Source organism: Eleutherodactylus coqui, chromosome 3 (genome assembly GCF_035609145.1).
Source record: "Eleutherodactylus coqui strain aEleCoq1 chromosome 3, aEleCoq1.hap1, whole genome shotgun sequence".
NCBI classification, from domain to species: domain Eukaryota; kingdom Metazoa; phylum Chordata; class Amphibia; order Anura; family Eleutherodactylidae; genus Eleutherodactylus; species Eleutherodactylus coqui.
The window spans coordinates 238484507-238501247 of NC_089839.1; the positions used below are offsets into that span (position 1 = coordinate 238484507).

At 46.0% G+C, this 16741-nt stretch overlaps 1 protein-coding gene across 3 annotated transcripts in view; it reads left to right on the forward strand.

The window, feature by feature from the left end:
* The window catches only part of LOC136621574 (complement factor H-like), a 1208893-nt gene that overhangs the window by 1105325 nt on the left and 86827 nt on the right, over window positions 1–16741 (forward strand). For all 3 annotated transcript variants that reach the window (XM_066597131.1, XM_066597135.1, XM_066597136.1), the window contains one exon: window positions 9806–9988. In XM_066597131.1, the coding sequence (XP_066453228.1) occupies window positions 9806–9988 (183 nt within the window). The remainder of the gene's footprint in view (window positions 1–9805; window positions 9989–16741) is intronic.

The following is a 16741-nucleotide window of genomic DNA, read 5'->3' on the forward strand; positions in this document are numbered from 1 at the left end:
GTGTCGGTAAAGGTGAAATTCTTGGACTGCCACCAGACGAACCAATGCAAAGGCATTTGCCAACAATGTTTTCCCTGTTGGAGGAGGAGGGGGATGTTTTTGAGGCACTACGTGTCCTCTCCACGTGTCCGTGGTTATATGCACCTTAACAGTAACCGCGTTGGTGGTAATGTGGTGGTGACTGCGGACCTAGTACCACGGTTGTATTTTGTTGGTTTTCGGAATGTGGCCAGGATTAAGTGGGCCGTGGCGGGGGGATGGTGGGGGGGCTCTCTTGTAGTGTCGGTAAAGGTGAAATTCTTGGACTGCCACCAGACGAACCAATGCAAAGGCATTTGCCAACAATGTTTTCCCTGTTGGAGGAGGAGGGGGATGTTTTTGAGGCACTACGTGTCCTCTCCACGTGTCCGTGGTTATATGCACCTTAACAGTAACCGCGTTGGTGGTAATGTGGTGGTGACTGCGGACCTAGTACCACGGTTGTATTTTGTTGGTTTTCGGAATGTGGCCAGGATTAAGTGGGCCGTGGCGGGGGGATGGTGGGGGGGCTCTCTTGTAGTGTCGGTAAAGGTGAAATTCTTGGACTGCCACCAGACGAACCAATGCAAAGGCATTTGCCAACAATGTTTTCCCTGTTGGAGGAGGAGGGGGATGTTTTTGAGGCACTACGTGTCCTCTCCACGTGTCCGTGGTTATATGCACCTTAACAGTAACCGCGTTGGTGGTAATGTGGTGGTGACTGCGGACCTAGTACCACGGTTGTATTTTGTTGGTTTTCGGAATGTGGCCAGGATTAAGTGGGCCGTGGCGGGGGGATGGTGGGGGGGCTCTCTTGTAGTGTCGGTAAAGGTGAAATTCTTGGACTGCCACCAGACGAACCAATGCAAAGGCATTTGCCAACAATGTTTTCCCTGTTGGAGGAGGAGGGGGATGTTTTTGAGGCACTACGTGTCCTCTCCACGTGTCCGTTCCATGTAAGCAATAGTAGCACTCAAGACAGGCCCCAGTAACAATTCTGAAGCAGCAGTATAGCGGGAGCGCAGTCTTCGTTCCATGTAAGCAATAGTAGCACTCAAGACAGGCCCCAGTAACAATTCTGAAGCAGCAGTATAGCGGGAGCGCAGTCTTCGTTCCATGTAAGCAATAGTAGCACTCAAGACAGGCCCCAGTAACAATTCTGAAGCAGCAGTATAGCGGGAGCGCAGTCTTCGTTCCATTTCAGTAGCCTTAGTATAGCCAAGGCACAAGTGACATTTATGTAGCTAAACTGTAGGCCAACCCCACACACCTTTCTGTACCATGAGTGCAGGCGAAGAACATAGAAATTACTATGATTACACTGTAGGTGAGGGCCCCCAAAAATTGGTGTACCAACAGTACTAATGTACCTCAGTAAAAATTGGCCATGCCCAACCAAGATGGCAGGTGAATCGCTTTGGTTAATGTGGCTTAAGTGGTAACTAGGCCTGGAGGCAGCCCAGTGTAACGAAAAATTGGTTCAAGTTAAAGTTCCAACGCTTTTAAGCTAATTGAAACTTATAAAAATTGTTCTGAAAAATTATTTGAGTGAGCCTTGTGGCCCTAACAAAAATTGCCCGTTCAGCGTGATTACGTGAGGTTTCAGGAGGAGGAGCAGGAGGAGGAGGAGGAGGAATATTAGACACAGATTGATGAAGCACAAATGTCCCCGTTTTGGATGGTGAGAGAGAACGTAGCTTCCATCCGCGGGTGCAGCCTACGTATTGCTTACGTATCGCTGCTGTCCGCTGGTGGAGAACAGAAGTCTGGCGAAATCCAGCCTTTGTTCATCTTGATGAGTGTTAGCCTGTCGGCACTGTCGGTTGACAAGCGGCTACGCTTATCGGTGATGATTCCCCCAGCCGCACTAAACACCCTCTCCGACAACACGCTAGCCGCAGGACAAGCAAGCACCTCAAGGGCATACAGGGCTAGTTCAGGCCACGTGTCCAGCTTCGACACCCAGTAGTTGTAGGGGGCAGAGGCGTCACCAAGGATGGTCGTGCGATCCGCTACGTACTCCCTCACCATCCTTTTGCAGTGCTCCCGCCGACTCAGCCGTGACTGGGGAGCGGTGACACAGTCTTGGTGGGGAGCCATAAAGCTGGCCAGGCCCTTAAAGACTGTTGCACTGCCTGGGATGTACATGCTGCTCGATCTACGCACATCCCCTGCAACATGGCCCTCGGAACTGCGCCTTCTGCCACTAGCGCTGTCGGCTGGGAATTTTACCATCAGCTTGTCCGCAAGGGTCCTGTGGTATAGCAACACTCTCGAACCCCTTTCCTCTTCGGGAATCAGAGTGGGCAGGTTCTCCTTATACCGTGGATCGAGCAGTGTGTACACCCAGTAATCCGTAGTGGCCAGAATGCGTGCAACGCGAGGGTCACGAGAAAGGCATCCTAACATGAAGTCAGCCATGTGTGCCAGGGTACCTGTACGCAACACATGGCTGTCTTCACTAGGAAGATCACTTTCAGGATCCTCCTCCTCCTCCTCCTCCTCAGGCCATACACGCTGAAAGGATGACAGGCAATCAGCCGGTGTACCGTCAGCAGCGGGCCAAGCTGTCTCTTCCCCCTCCTCCTCATCCTCCTCATGCTCCTCCTCCTGTACGCGCTGAGAAATAGACAGGAGGGTGCCCTGACTATCCAGCGGCATACTGTCTTCCCCCTCCCCCGTTTCCGAGCGCAAAGCAGCTGCCTTTATGGTTTGCAGGGAATTTCTCAAGATGCATAGCAGAGGAATGGTGACGCTAATGATTGTAGCATCGCCGCTCACCACCTGGGTAGACTCCTCAAAATTACCAAGGACATGGCAGATGTCTGCCAACCAGGCCCACTCTTCTGAAAGGAATTGAGGAGGCTGACTCCCACTGCGCCGCCCATGTTGGAGTTGGTATTCGACTATAGCTCTACGCTGTTCATAGAGCCTGGCCAACATGTGGAGCGTAGAGTTCCACCGTGTGGGCACGTCGCACAGCAGTCGGTGCACTGGCAGCTTAAAGTGATGTTGCAGGGTGCGCAGGGTGGCAGCGTCCGTGTGGGACTTGAGGAAATGTGCGCAGAGCCGGCGCGCCTTTACGAGCAGGTCTGACAAGCGTGGGTAGCTTTTCAGAAACCGCTGAACCACCAAATTAAAGACGTGGGCCAGGCATGGCACGTGCGTGAGGCTGCCGAGCTGCAGAGCCGCCACCAGGTTACGGCCGTTGTCACACACGACCATGCCCGGTTGGAGGCTCAGCGGCGCAAGCCAGCGGTCGGTCTGCTGTGTCAGACCCTGCAGCAGTTCGTGGGCCGTGTGCCTCTTATCGCCTAAGCTGAGTAGTTTCAGCACGGCCTGCTGACGCTTGCCCACCGCTGTGCTGCCACACCGCGCGACACCGACTGCTGGCGACATGCTGCTGCTAACACATCTTGATTGTGAGACAGAGGAGGAGGAGGAGGAGGAGGGTGCTTTAGTGGAGGAAGCATACACCTCCGCAGATACCACCACCGAGCTGGGGCCCGCAATTCTGGGGGTGGGTAGGACGTGAGCGGTCCCAGGCTCTGACTCTGTCCCAGCCTCCACTAAATTCACCCAATGTGCCGTCAGGGAGATGTAGTGGCCCTGCCCGCCTGTGCTTGTCCACGTGTCCGTAGTTAAGTGGACCGTGGCAGTAACCGCGTTGGTGAGGGCGCGCACAATGTTGCGGGAGACGTGGTCGTGCAGGGCTGGGACGGCACATCGGGAAAAGTAGTGGCGACTGGGAACTGAGTAGCGCGGGGCCGCCGCCTCCATGATACTTTTGAAGGACTCCGTTTCCACAACCCTATACGGCAGCATCTCAAGGCTGATGAATTTTGCGATGCGGACGGTTAACGTTTGAGCGTGCGGGTGCGTGGCGGCGTACTTGCGCTTGCGCTCGAACACTTGCGCAAGCGACGGCTGAACGGTGCGCTGAACTACACTGCTGGATGGGGCCGAGGACAGCGGAGATGAGGGTGTGGGTGCAGGCCATGAGGCGGTAGTGCCTGTGTCCTGAGAGGGGGGTTGCATCTCAGTGGCAGGTTGGGGCACAGGGGGAGAGGCAGGGGTGCAAACCGGAGGCGGCGAACGGCCTTTGTCCCACCTTGCGGGGTGCTTGGCCATCATATGTCTGCGCATGGTGGTGGTGGTGAGGCTGTTGGTGTTGGCTCCCCGGCTGAGCTTTGCGCGACAAAGGTTGCACACCACTGTTCGTCGGTCGTCAGGCGTCTCTGTGAAAAACTGCCAGACCTTAGAGCACCTCGGCCTCCGCAGGGTGGCATGGCGCGAGGGGGCGCTTTGGGAAACACTTGGTGGATTATTCGGTCTGGCCCTGCCTCTACCCCTGGCCACTGCACTGCCTCTTGCAACCTGCCCTGCTGATGCCCTTGACTAACCCTCTGAAGACCTGTCCTCCTGAGTAAGCGTTGCACACCAGGTGGGGTCAGTCACCTCATCGTCCTGCTGCTCTTCCTCCGAATCCTCTGTGCGCTGCTCCCTGGGACTTACTGCCCTTACTACTACCTCACTGCAAGACAACTGTGTCTGATCGTCATCGTCCTCCTCACCCACAGAAAGTTGTTGAGACAGTTGGCGGAAGTCCCCAGCCTCTTCCCCCGGACCCCGGGAACTTTCGAATGGTTGGGCATCAGTGACGATAAACTCCTCTGGTGGGAGAGGAACCGCTGCTGCCCAATCTAAGCAGGGGCCCGAGAACAGTTCCTGGGAGTGTTCCCGCTCCTGAGCAGGTGTCATTGTAGTGGAGTGAGGAGGCTGGGAGGAAGGAGGAGCAGCAGACAGAGGATTCGGATTGGCAGCAGTGGACGGCGCAGAACTGCGGGTAGACGATAGGTTGCTCGAAGCACTTTCTGCCATCCAGGACAGGACCTGCTCACACTGCTCATTTTCTAATAACCGTCTCCCGCGTGGACCCATTAATTGGGCGATGAATGTGGGGACGCCAGAAACGTGCCTCTCTCCTAATCGCGCAGCAGACAGCTGCGACACACCTGGATCAGGAGCTTGGCCTGTGCCCACACCCTCACTTGGCCCTCCGCGTCCTCGGCCACGTCCACGTCCACGTCCTCTAGGCTTACCCCTACCCCTCAGCATGCTGTATTACCAGTGATTAGATTTCCCAGGCAGGAAATAAATTGGCGCAAGACTGCAGGCCAAATATAATTTTTGCCCTTTTTGGAAAACGAAAGGCCCCACTGCCTCTAGTGAATGAATTATCTAAGTTTAATAACTGTGCTGTGTCCCTGCTTATGTGTCACAGAACGTGAGGGTAGCAGAGTTATTAACTGTGGCAGAGCAGGTATTTTTTTTTCCCAATTAAGGAAAGCAAATGGCGAAGCCAGCAGTAAAGCGTAGCTGGCTGCGTATGATTTAGCAATGTTTTTCACGCAGCTCACACGTCTCCACAGGCGTAAGGACGGACACAGGCTGGACAAATAGATTTCTTTTCAGTTTTTTCCCACCAACAGGCAGCACTGCGTATATTCAATGAACCTGAGAAGTTTAATAACTGTGCTGTGTCCCTGCTTATGTGTCACAGAACGTGAGGGTAGCAGAGTTATTAACTGTGGCAGAGCAGGTATTTTTTTTTCCCAATTAAGGAAAGCAAATGGCGAAGCCAGCAGTAAAGCGTAGCTGGCTGCGTATGATTTAGCAATGTTTTTCACGCAGCTCACACGTCTCCACAGGCGTAAGGACGGACACAGGCTGGACAAATAGATTTCTTTTCAGTTTTTTCCCACCAACAGGCAGCACTGCGTATATTCAATGAACCTGAGAAGTTTAATAACTGTGCTGTGTCCCTGCTTATGTGTCACAGAACGTGAGGGTAGCAGAGTTATTATAACTCTTGGAGAGCAGGTATTTTTTTTTCCCAATTAAGGAAAGCAAATGGCGAAGCCAGCAGTAAAGCGTAGCTGGGTGCGTATGATTTAGCAATGTTTTTCACGCAGCTCACACGTCTCCACAGGCGTAAGGACGGACACAGGCTGGACAAATAGATTTCTTTTCAGTTTTTTCCCACCAACAGGCAGCACTGCGTATATTCAATGAACCTGAGAAGTTTAATAACTGTGCTGTGTCCCTGCTTATGTGTCACAGAACGTGAGGGTAGCAGAGTTATTATAACTCTTGGAGAGCAGGTATTTTTTTTTCCCAATTAAGGAAAGCAAATGGCGAAGCCAGCAGTAAAGCGTAGCTGGGTGCGTATGATTTAGCAATGTTTTTCACGCAGCTCACACGTCTCCACAGGCGTAAGGACGGACACAGGCTGGACAAATAGATTTCTTTTCAGTTTTTTCCCACCAACAGGCAGCACTGCGTATATTCAATGAACCTGAGAAGTTTAATAACTGTGCTGTGTCCCTGCTTATGTGTCACAGAACGTGAGGGTAGCAGAGTTATTATAACTCTTGGAGAGCAGGTATTTTTTTTTCCCAATTAAGGAAAGCAAATGGCGAAGCCAGCAGTAAAGCGTAGCTGGGTGCGTATGATTTAGCAATGTTTTTCACGCAGCTCACACGTCTCCACAGGCGTAAGGACGGACACAGGCTGGACAAATAGATTTCTTTTCAGTTTTTTCCCACCAACAGGCAGCACTGCGTATATTCAATGAACCTGAGAAGTTTAATAACTGTGCTGTGTCCCTGCTTATGTGTCACAGAACGTGAGGGTAGCAGAGTTATTATAACTCTTGGAGAGCAGGTATTTTTTTTCCCAATTAAGGAAAGCAAATGGCGAAGCCAGCAGTAAAGCGTAGCTGGCTGCGTATGATTTAGCAATGTTTTTCACGCAGCTCACACGTCTCCACAGGCGTAAGGACGGACACAGGCTGGACAAATAGATTTCTTTTCAGTTTTTTCCCACCAACAGGCAGCACTGCGTATATTCAATGAACCTGAGAAGTTTAATAACTGTGCTGTGTCCCTGCTTATGTGTCACAGAACGTGAGGGTAGCAGAGTTATTATAACTCTTGGAGAGCAGGTATTTTTTTTTCCCAATTAAGGAAAGCAAATGGCGAAGCCAGCAGTAAAGCGTAGCTGGCTGCGTATGATTTAGCAATGTTTTTCACGCAGCTCACACGTCTCCACAGGCGTAAGGACGGACACAGGCTGGACAAATAGATTTCTTTTCAGTTTTTTCCCACCAACAGGCAGCACTGCGTATATTCAATGAACCTGAGAAGTTTAATAACTGTGCTCTGTCCCTGCTTATGTGTCACAGAACGTGAGGGTAGCAGAGTTATTATAACTCTTGGAGAGCAGGTATTTTTTTTTCCCAATTAAGGACAGCAAATGGCGAAGCCAGCAGTAAAGCGTAGCTGGGTGCGTATGATTTAGCAATGTTTTTCACGCAGCTCACACGTCTCCACAGGCGTAAGGACGGACACAGGCTGGACAAATAGATTTCTTTTCAGTTTTTTCCCACCAACAGGCAGCACTGCGTATATTCAATGAACCTGAGAAGTTTAATAACTGTGCTGTGTCCCTGCTTATGTGTCACAGAACGTGAGGGTAGCAGAGTTATTATAACTCTTGGAGAGCAGGTATTTTTTTTTCCCAATTAAGGAAAGCAAATGGCGAAGCCAGCAGTAAAGCGTAGCTGGGTGCGTATGATTTAGCAATGTTTTTCACGCAGCTCACACGTCTCCACAGGCGTAAGGACGGACACAGGCTGGACAAATAGATTTCTTTTCAGTTTTTTCCCACCAACAGGCAGCACTGCGTATATTCAATGAACCTGAGAAGTTTAATAACTGTGCTGTGTCCCTGCTTATGTGTCACAGAACGTGAGGGTAGCAGAGTTATTAACTGTGGCAGAGCAGGTATTTTTTTTTCCCAATTAAGGAAAGCAAATGGCGAAGCCAGCAGTAAAGCGTAGCTGGCTGCGTATGATTTAGCAATGTTTTTCACGCAGCTCACACGTGTCCACCGCCCGTAAGGACGGACAGAGGCTGGACAAATAGATTTGTTTTCAGTTTTTTCCCACCAACAGGCAGCACTGCGTATATTCTATGAATAATAACTGTGTTGTGGCCCTGCCTATACAATTCTTTCCCTGCAGTATCAATGGAGGGTGGAATGCTCTGCAGAGGCGATTTTGAGAAGCCCAAAAAAAATGCAGCACAGCCAACAGCAGCCTGGACAGTACTGCACACGGATAAATATGGCCCTAGAAAGGACCGTTGAGGTTCTTGAAGGCTACACGCACTCCTAACACTCTCCCTGCCTATGCAGCACTTCTGTCCCTAATGCCAGGTGCAACGGTCTGCAGAGGCGATTTTGAGGAAAAAAAAATGCCACTGCTAACAGCAGCCAACACACAGCTATCAGTGGCCCTAATAAGGACCTTTGGGGGGTCTTGAAGCCTACACTAACTACCAATTCTTTCCCTACAGCAGCTCCGGTATAAACAGCACTGTCCCTCATCTAACTCACACCGCATCTGAGGCGAGCCGCGGGAGGGGCCGACTTTTATATTAGGCGAACACCTGATCTCGCCAGCCACTCACAGCAGGGGGGTGGTATAGGGCTTAAACGTTGCAGGGGGAAGTTGTAATGCCTTCCCTGTCTTTCAATTGGCCAGAAAAGCGCGCTAACGTCTCAGGGAAGGAAGTGAAAGTAACCAGAACACCGCATGGTGTTCGTCACGAATAACGAACATCCCGAACACCCTAATATTCGCACGAATATCAAGCTCGGACGAACGCGTTCGCTCATCTCTATTAATTATGCATTTGAGAAAGACCTTGTGTCGAAGCGTCATGTATTTTTGACCTGGGAGGAATAAAGATCTTCATTGCATATTTTGCACCTGGTATGCTGCCACATCTTCTTTTGCGCAAAAAACATGAACACGTAGCCTATGGGACTGCAAGCAAAGAGTTATGTAGTCCAGGAAATGAGCCATGTTTGGAAAGTTTATGTCAAGGTGCTAGATCATGTATGTAAATTCGTTTTGCAGCTGTATGCAGCGTGGTTTAGGTATGGGTACAGGTGGGGGAAAGGCCCCAGCTGAACTTTTGCACCCGGGCCCCTAAGCCTGTAGTTACACCCCTAGACTGTCATCACAAACGTGACAGACAGGGGAGGGTCAGACATTCCGAACTTGTGTGAAGCATTCCTATTGCAGTCTGTGTCGGCCACTGTGCCGGCATGTTATATATGAAAAGGGTGATCAAAAGAGAAGATTGGCACTGCTGGCTGACCAGTAGATATGAATTCCTTTTTAGACAATGCGTTTTAAAACCAAATTGGTTCTTTCTCAATCCAGTTCAAAATTAGGAATAACGGTGCAATTTATACATTCACAAAACTCGCACTGAAATAGACCGCATTGTTTTCAATGGGTCTGTTTTATGTCCATTTTTTTCTCTGACAGCAATATTGTGATAGATAAAAATTGCAGCATGTTCTATTTTCCTGTGAGTCTGCAGAAAGCTCCTCCGTTGCTTCCAATGGGTGAAAAAAAGAAACTGCAACACACTCGCAGTGAGCATCACAAATTTACAAGTGCTATACAGTTCTGAGTTTCTCGGACTGATATTGCACTCGTCCATGTGAAAGTACACTGACAGAAGGAATTTAAGTACTATGCCAAAGTGAGAAATCGGAGCTTCTGATGTCACTATGTGGTCTCCCAATCACTAATCAGTGTCTTAATACATATATTTTTTGTTTAGAGCCAGATAATCTATACAATGCTTTATTTTGTTATACAATTATATTTAATTAGTACATTTGCTTAATTATCATTTATTTTCAGAAATTGGTGAGCAGTGTGGTCCACCACCAACTGTACAATTTGGAGACACAACGGCAATTCGAAAACCCAGCTATAAATCTGGTGAATCTGTGGAATATAGATGCCCAAATTATCATATTCTTAAAGGAGAAAAGGTTGTGCGATGTATGAATGGCGTCTGGGAAGAAGCACCGGTTTGTCTAGGTATGTTCACTGTACTTTATCACCATGTGCACATAAACAGCATGCAGGAAATAACTGCATATCCCTATTAGGATTATGATGAGATCAGTAGTACATGCACCAAAAGAAAGTACATATTCCTTCTCTAGTGTTCTGCTGAGAGGAGAGTTACTAAGCAGGCAGAGTTGGCACCAGAAGAAGAGAGTGCAGAGTAACCATGTGTAATGCCAGAGGAGCCCGCTGAAGGTACACTTAGTAAGTAGGACAGAGTGCAGCCACTGTGACCTGTGCTGATGAGATGTGGTCAGAGGCAAAGAGATATGCGGAGCCAGAGTAGGGCTATGCACTGAGGGCCAGTGGAAGCCGCTGAGAGACCATCAGGTGAGCTGAAGGCGATGGGGGAGGGGCCGAATACCCCATGTCCGCTCCATGCTTCCAGGTCCCTCACAGACCAGCACCAGGTCTTAATTGACCTAAGTTCCACAGGCTTCAAGGACACTGAGCTTGTGAGGGAGTGGAAATTGAACCTGTGTAGCTGCACCCTTGCAGGTGCAGGTTAACTAAACCAAACACAGTGACTGTGCTCAGAGGCCCCCTACAGACCACTCTTGCTACTGCATTGTCACAATAGTAATAGTACAAGTGTGCTATTGGAAGACAAGTTCAGGAATAAGCAAGTCTTCTCTTTCCCTGTGCATCAACAGAAGGTTTAAGTGTTGCACTGTGTTGAAATTGCAACTTGTACTCCTGGTACAGTTAGGTTGTGTTTAAAGAAACAGTACCCTTTTTTGAGCACAGCCTTGGATTCGAACAGTTTTTATCTACACTGTGGCCCATGGACTATACTGTTGCTTGCACATTCACAGACATTAGTAATCCGCTATCTGCAAAAGTAATGCTGCAGCCACATGGACTCATGAAGGCGCAGAGTATTATTTATTTTTAATTCCACGACCGATAAGAAAAGGGCTAACAGTACCCTGCATGACAAAACATAACAATAAACATTAGTAGACGAGTGACAGAGTGGTGCATACAGACTGAATACCCTGCCCACAAGCGCTTACAATCTACAAGGGAAGGGGCAAGGAGACAATAGATGAGGGTAAAGGTGCTTGTATGCTAGTGCAGTCGCAACAGGTTTATTGTAGTGTCTGATTATTTCGGGTAGTGAGTTCCAGAGTATGGGAATGCACCGAAGAATACTTGGAGATGATTGAGATGCAGATAAGGAGATCTTGTGAGGATTGGAGATTAGGTCAGAGATGTATGGAAAGGATAGTTTATGGACAGCTTGTATGTCACTGTTAATATTTTGACCTGAATTCACTGGGAATTGGGTAGTCAGTGAAGGGATTAGCGGAGAGGGAGAGGAGAAATAAAGAAAGTGTTGGACAAACCAATCAGCATAGTTATGGGTGGACAGAGAGGCGCTAGAGTGTTAGATGTGAGGATACAGAAGAGGATGTTGCAGTAGCCTAGGCAGCAAGAGGCGGTAGGGACTTTGATGTCCATTTTGTAGGAGAGGAGAGATAATGGTTACTGTAAGAAATCAAACTGGTGAGACTGGGGAAATTGTTGAGTTATTAACTATGATTGATAAGCCTGGTGCAGGGGGGTGGGTGGAGTGGGGGAAGTATGATGAACTCTCTTTTCTCTATATTCTGCCATCGATGTAAGTGAGTAAGCGCTAATGAATGGGAGGACAAACTCTGTAAAATTAATGGTAGATAGGTGAACTCGATATATATTAAATTTCTCTAGCCAAACCAGTTGCATGTGAAGATTCCAGGAAGGAGGATGCAATGGTAAGCTTCGTAAAGTTTATTAAACTGCAATGTGAGTAGTGAAGTCAACAGAGTCAAAGGGAAAATCTCTCTCCAGGTCTGTGATGTCTTGCAAAAACAAAAGAGCACTGTCCAGGAGCTGGATATAACCTCACAGAAAGTACAAAGGGTTACAAGTAGAAAGGGATTATGGTATTTTACAGTAACAAGTATGCATAAAACAAATATAACAATGGCCACATGAGGGAGGCAAAGCACAGAAATGTAGAACACTAAAGACAGATAATACAGCTCATATTAGCTGGGACATCATACTCTAAGTTGCATTTTCAAAGGCTGAAGTGGAATACTGAGGATATATCTAATAGACAATCTGGAACTCTGGATGGCATAGAGGTAATGTTTGGTACTGAGAGGAACTGTGAATTTGAATACACATAGAAGTAAAAGTGGTACTGAGAGATATGGAATTCTATGAGCTGGGGACACTAACAGAGTGCAGGATGAAGAGATGGTGTGTGAGTAGAAGACTCTAAATGATTATTTGGTGAGGTATAAGAAGATTCAGGAGATGACCAAGCCTGTGATGCCAAGGAATATGATAATTTTTTTAAGAGGTAGTAGTCGACTGTGTCATAGACAGAGGACAGGTGGGGAAGGAAGAACACAGATTACTTGTATGAGACTTTGGCTGTTAGCAGATTAGTGGCTTTGATTAAGGCAATTTCTGTAGACTGGTGATGTCAGAAACCAAATTGTCGCCAGCCAAAGAGTAAGCCTGAGGCCAGTTGAAACAGGCATGCTGTTTTGCAGCACATGGGAGTGTCAGAGTAGTAAACTCAGGGAGAGTCCTTTTTATGGCGGGGCTGTATACAATGTCGGGGAGAAAGGAATCGTACACTTCTCTTGTTCCTGCAACTTTCTCTCAAACTGCCACATTCCACTACCCTTTTCCCGTGCTGCTACTTGACATGCTAGGTTTTTAGTCCATTGCTCACGTTCCTTGCTCATAGTCTGCAATACCTCGGGATCCAGAGTCCCTGAAGTGGTAATCCTGCTCGTCTGAACAACTTCTCCATTACCCTGAGAGCCCACAAACCCCCATGGCTTTTGCAAAGTCCATGGCTGATTCAGGCTGGCTTATTCCTGAATCATTACTATTCTAAGTTCTCATAGCCTCATACCCAGGTGAAATAACCCTATATCCAAGCCAGTTACCATCTATCCAAGAATAATCCTGGTTTGTATTGTCTCTGAGATCTTCTTAGAGAATTCTAGCTGAGAAATAACCTTTGTGCTGATTCTTGACTGCTCTGCATCCTACTCGGAGTACTAGGATGAGAATTCCTATAAATATGCAGACAAATCTCTCTAAACACTTGGGGTCAATGTACTTGAAACTCATCTCAAACACACTATTGTTCATACAGAATATACTAACAGGACTGTTCCAACTCACTAACCTCCTCTACGATTTAGCAACACCATAGTATACAACCTTTGAAAAGAATTGCCAATGCATCTTCTGTTAGTGCCCCCTTTACTAGTGTCCAACAGAAAGAAGAATGTCATCAGTCACCACTGTGAACATGGTCTAATGGGTCAATACTGGTAAGGTAGTGTGTCAACTTTATTTTTTGTTGTACACGCAATCTTCTCAGAATGCCCTCCTACTGCATATATAGAGCCCTAAGATGAGGAACTGCATGAGCTAGTGTAATGGTGTGCAATTTACTGTGCTTCTTGCAGGTGTATTGGAGTTGTGCATTGTAGTATATGTCACCAAGTTATAACAGTCCCACTACAGTCTCTTACTGTCTGTAGTGAACAAATACAGTAATTATAAGTCATAGAATTGTATTCACTACCATAACCTAGGTCCATAACCTGAATATGGCATTTGTGTGGTAACTGCCTGTCACAATTAAATATAAGATAAAATGTACTCCCTTCACAATAGGGACCCTAGAGAGGAGAGATGGCTGATTGTGTATGTTCATTATTTTCAATGACCCATCATCCTCACTTCTGAGTAACACACTAACGCATAGTATTCACAAATTATTACAATACAGACAAGACATATGTTTTAGTTGCCCTGGTGGCCATTTGTGGATGCTTCTGCTGCACCTCTTCACATCATCCCTCACAATCCTAAACGAGTATCAGGACTGAGAACCAGGGGTGTCCATGAGACTGTTAAAGAAATACTTCAGATCAGGTAGAGTTAAAATAAGAGTCCTGTACGAAGACACCCTTTATAAGAAACAGATGACACAAATTGTTCTGCATCTGACAAAGGGTTAACAGCTCAGAGTCAGAAAACCGTCCCTCATCATCTTTTATAGATGGATAAAAGAAGGTGGTACAATACGTATAGAAATAGGCTGTCTTACAAGTATGACAAAATCATGGTATATGGATAAATACATTCTTGGTAGAAAAATAATCTTCCCAGGCTAAGATGTTGAAATGAAAATAACCAATGTGTCTCTATAATTCCAAGAAATTGTACTATGTTATAATTAGATGAGGGCTTTTAAAAGGTCAGCATGACCCTACTGAAGTCTTAGATACATCAGGCATTTTTAAAGGGACTAGATTTCTCTATCAAGACCCTTGCGGTCAAGCCACCAGAACAACATGGATTAGTCTTTGTTCTCAATGGCATTAATAAGTTTCAGCTTATCTCAATAAACCTTGCACTCATGCACCTAAAACATAAATAGCAGAACATAAAATTGCCCAAAGGAAGGAAATTCCCAGTCTTATGTTGCTTACTTTTGTCCTGGACTATGAGTCATGTGTAGAAAAAAAGGGGCAATAAGAAGATAGACAAAAGGTGTCTACCTACCATGTGTTTTTGCATCTCCTGCCCTTCACAGAATCGAGTATCCGTAGTCTTGGTATGAAGAGATATGTCAGTGGGACCACCAAGAAAACTGTTGGAGTGGTGAGCTTGTAGATAGCTCTCTCTGAGGTGTCAGCCTGGGAGAGCCTTTCACAGGGTGATCGGTGTGGCTGACCTAGATGGTGTGGCTAAGCTAATGGACTTAGTTAACCTAGAGAGAATAACAAACCGTCAGAGAACAAGAGTGGGATAGAGCAAAAGAACTAAAGACAATGTGTTCAAGTTGTGTTGCATACTTGGATTGGCAATAATGCTTTGGTATATTTAGAACACCAAACAATATTGGAATAATTATATATTATATTAATATTGTATAATTTAAAAGTTTCTACAATGTGAAACTACAACTCTCAGTGTGACTTTAACAGCATTAAGGACAAGCTGAGAGGTATATTATAGAAAACTAGAATGCTGCGGACCTTATATGTGAGTGAAATACTGATGTGAAGGAATCAGAGTACGCAATGACACTGAGTAACTTAGAGGTAACATCCTCTACTTGTTTTTTTTTCTTCTCTGTCCACTCCAGATCTTCATGACATCTTCCAAATATATGTCTAGCCTCTGTGGAGTTTGTGGCCCAAATGTCTTTGGCTCTCAGAAAATAATTGCATCACACACTGAGGGTGGCTTCACACGAGCGTGTTTTTGTGCGTACATACGCACACACAAAAACACGCTTCTATTTGCAGCATTGCATTCCCTATGGTGTGTGTACATGTCCGTACTTTACAGGCATGTGCCTGCAAGGATAGGACATGCGTGCACCATTGGGAATGCTGCCGACTCATCTGCCGAAAAGTCCTTCAATGTCGGCGGAATATCAGACAAACTGATTTCTTCTAAATTTGTATGGATCCTACGGATGGCCTTCTTGATTCTAAGTGGTAAAGTCAGCCATTCTCTCCTAAGATGTTCAATTTTTCAAATGAAGAATTAAATGCAGATGAAGCAAAAAAATGGGGCATCTTCAATATCTCACAATATATAATATGCAGAAAAGAAGTAGAACTCCTTGCAAAAGGACTATCATTTTGTCCCTCACAACATTCAAAACTATTTGATCTATTTGTGGATGTAAATGATTATATCAGAAAACTAACACTAAATAGATATTTCGTCATCATCATTCAAGAATCAGGAAAATCAAAAGAGAGGGAAGAAAAATCGAACAACACTGAGTTTATACTGCAGGACCCCATAACATTGGATTTAAAACCAAGAAGCATATTTTTCTGACAGAGACAAAGGGACAATACATTGAATTATTTTATGAAAATGTATTTTAAAAGAATTAACGGCGATGTGTGACAAACAACCAAAAAACAGGAAAATGAATTTGAACAAAAACATAGCAATTTCCATTGAGGGAATTAGCTAATCAGATAGTCATCAAAAAAACAGACAGGGGTGGTAGGATTGTAATAACGGACTATACTCAATGCAACCAAAAATGTTTAAGGATTTTAGAGGATAAGAATTACTACAAAGAACTGGAAAAAAAATCCCACAGAGGAAATATGCACTAATCTACAACGTCTGATTAATCAAGCATTATCATCCAATACCCTTTATAAATCAGAAGCCAAATATATTTACATCCCTCATCCGGATGTACCTTACCGCCAAGGCCTACCCATAATCAAAGGTAGGAATTCTGCCACCAGCAACCTCTGTGAATACATAGATTGACAACTCCAGAGATACATCACTACATTACCATCGCACCTTAAAGACACAGGGCATTTATTAGAGTTATTGAAAGATGTCAAATGAAAAAATACATTCAGATGTGCACACTCAACGTAGACTCACTATACTACAACATACCAGAAAAATTGGGCTTGCAAGCTGTAGAAATCATTTTTAATTGAGGATCCACTAATGCTATCAAACCAGAGGGAATTTATTTTAGAATCCATATATTTTACGTTAACAAATAACTATTTCACGCACAAAAAAACTTTTTTCAAAAAATTCTTGGAACTGCACCCAGCTTTGTGAACCTTTTTATGGGGAATTTGAACGGGAATATTTTAAAGATGAACATCTTCTATACCAGGAAAGATCTTTGAA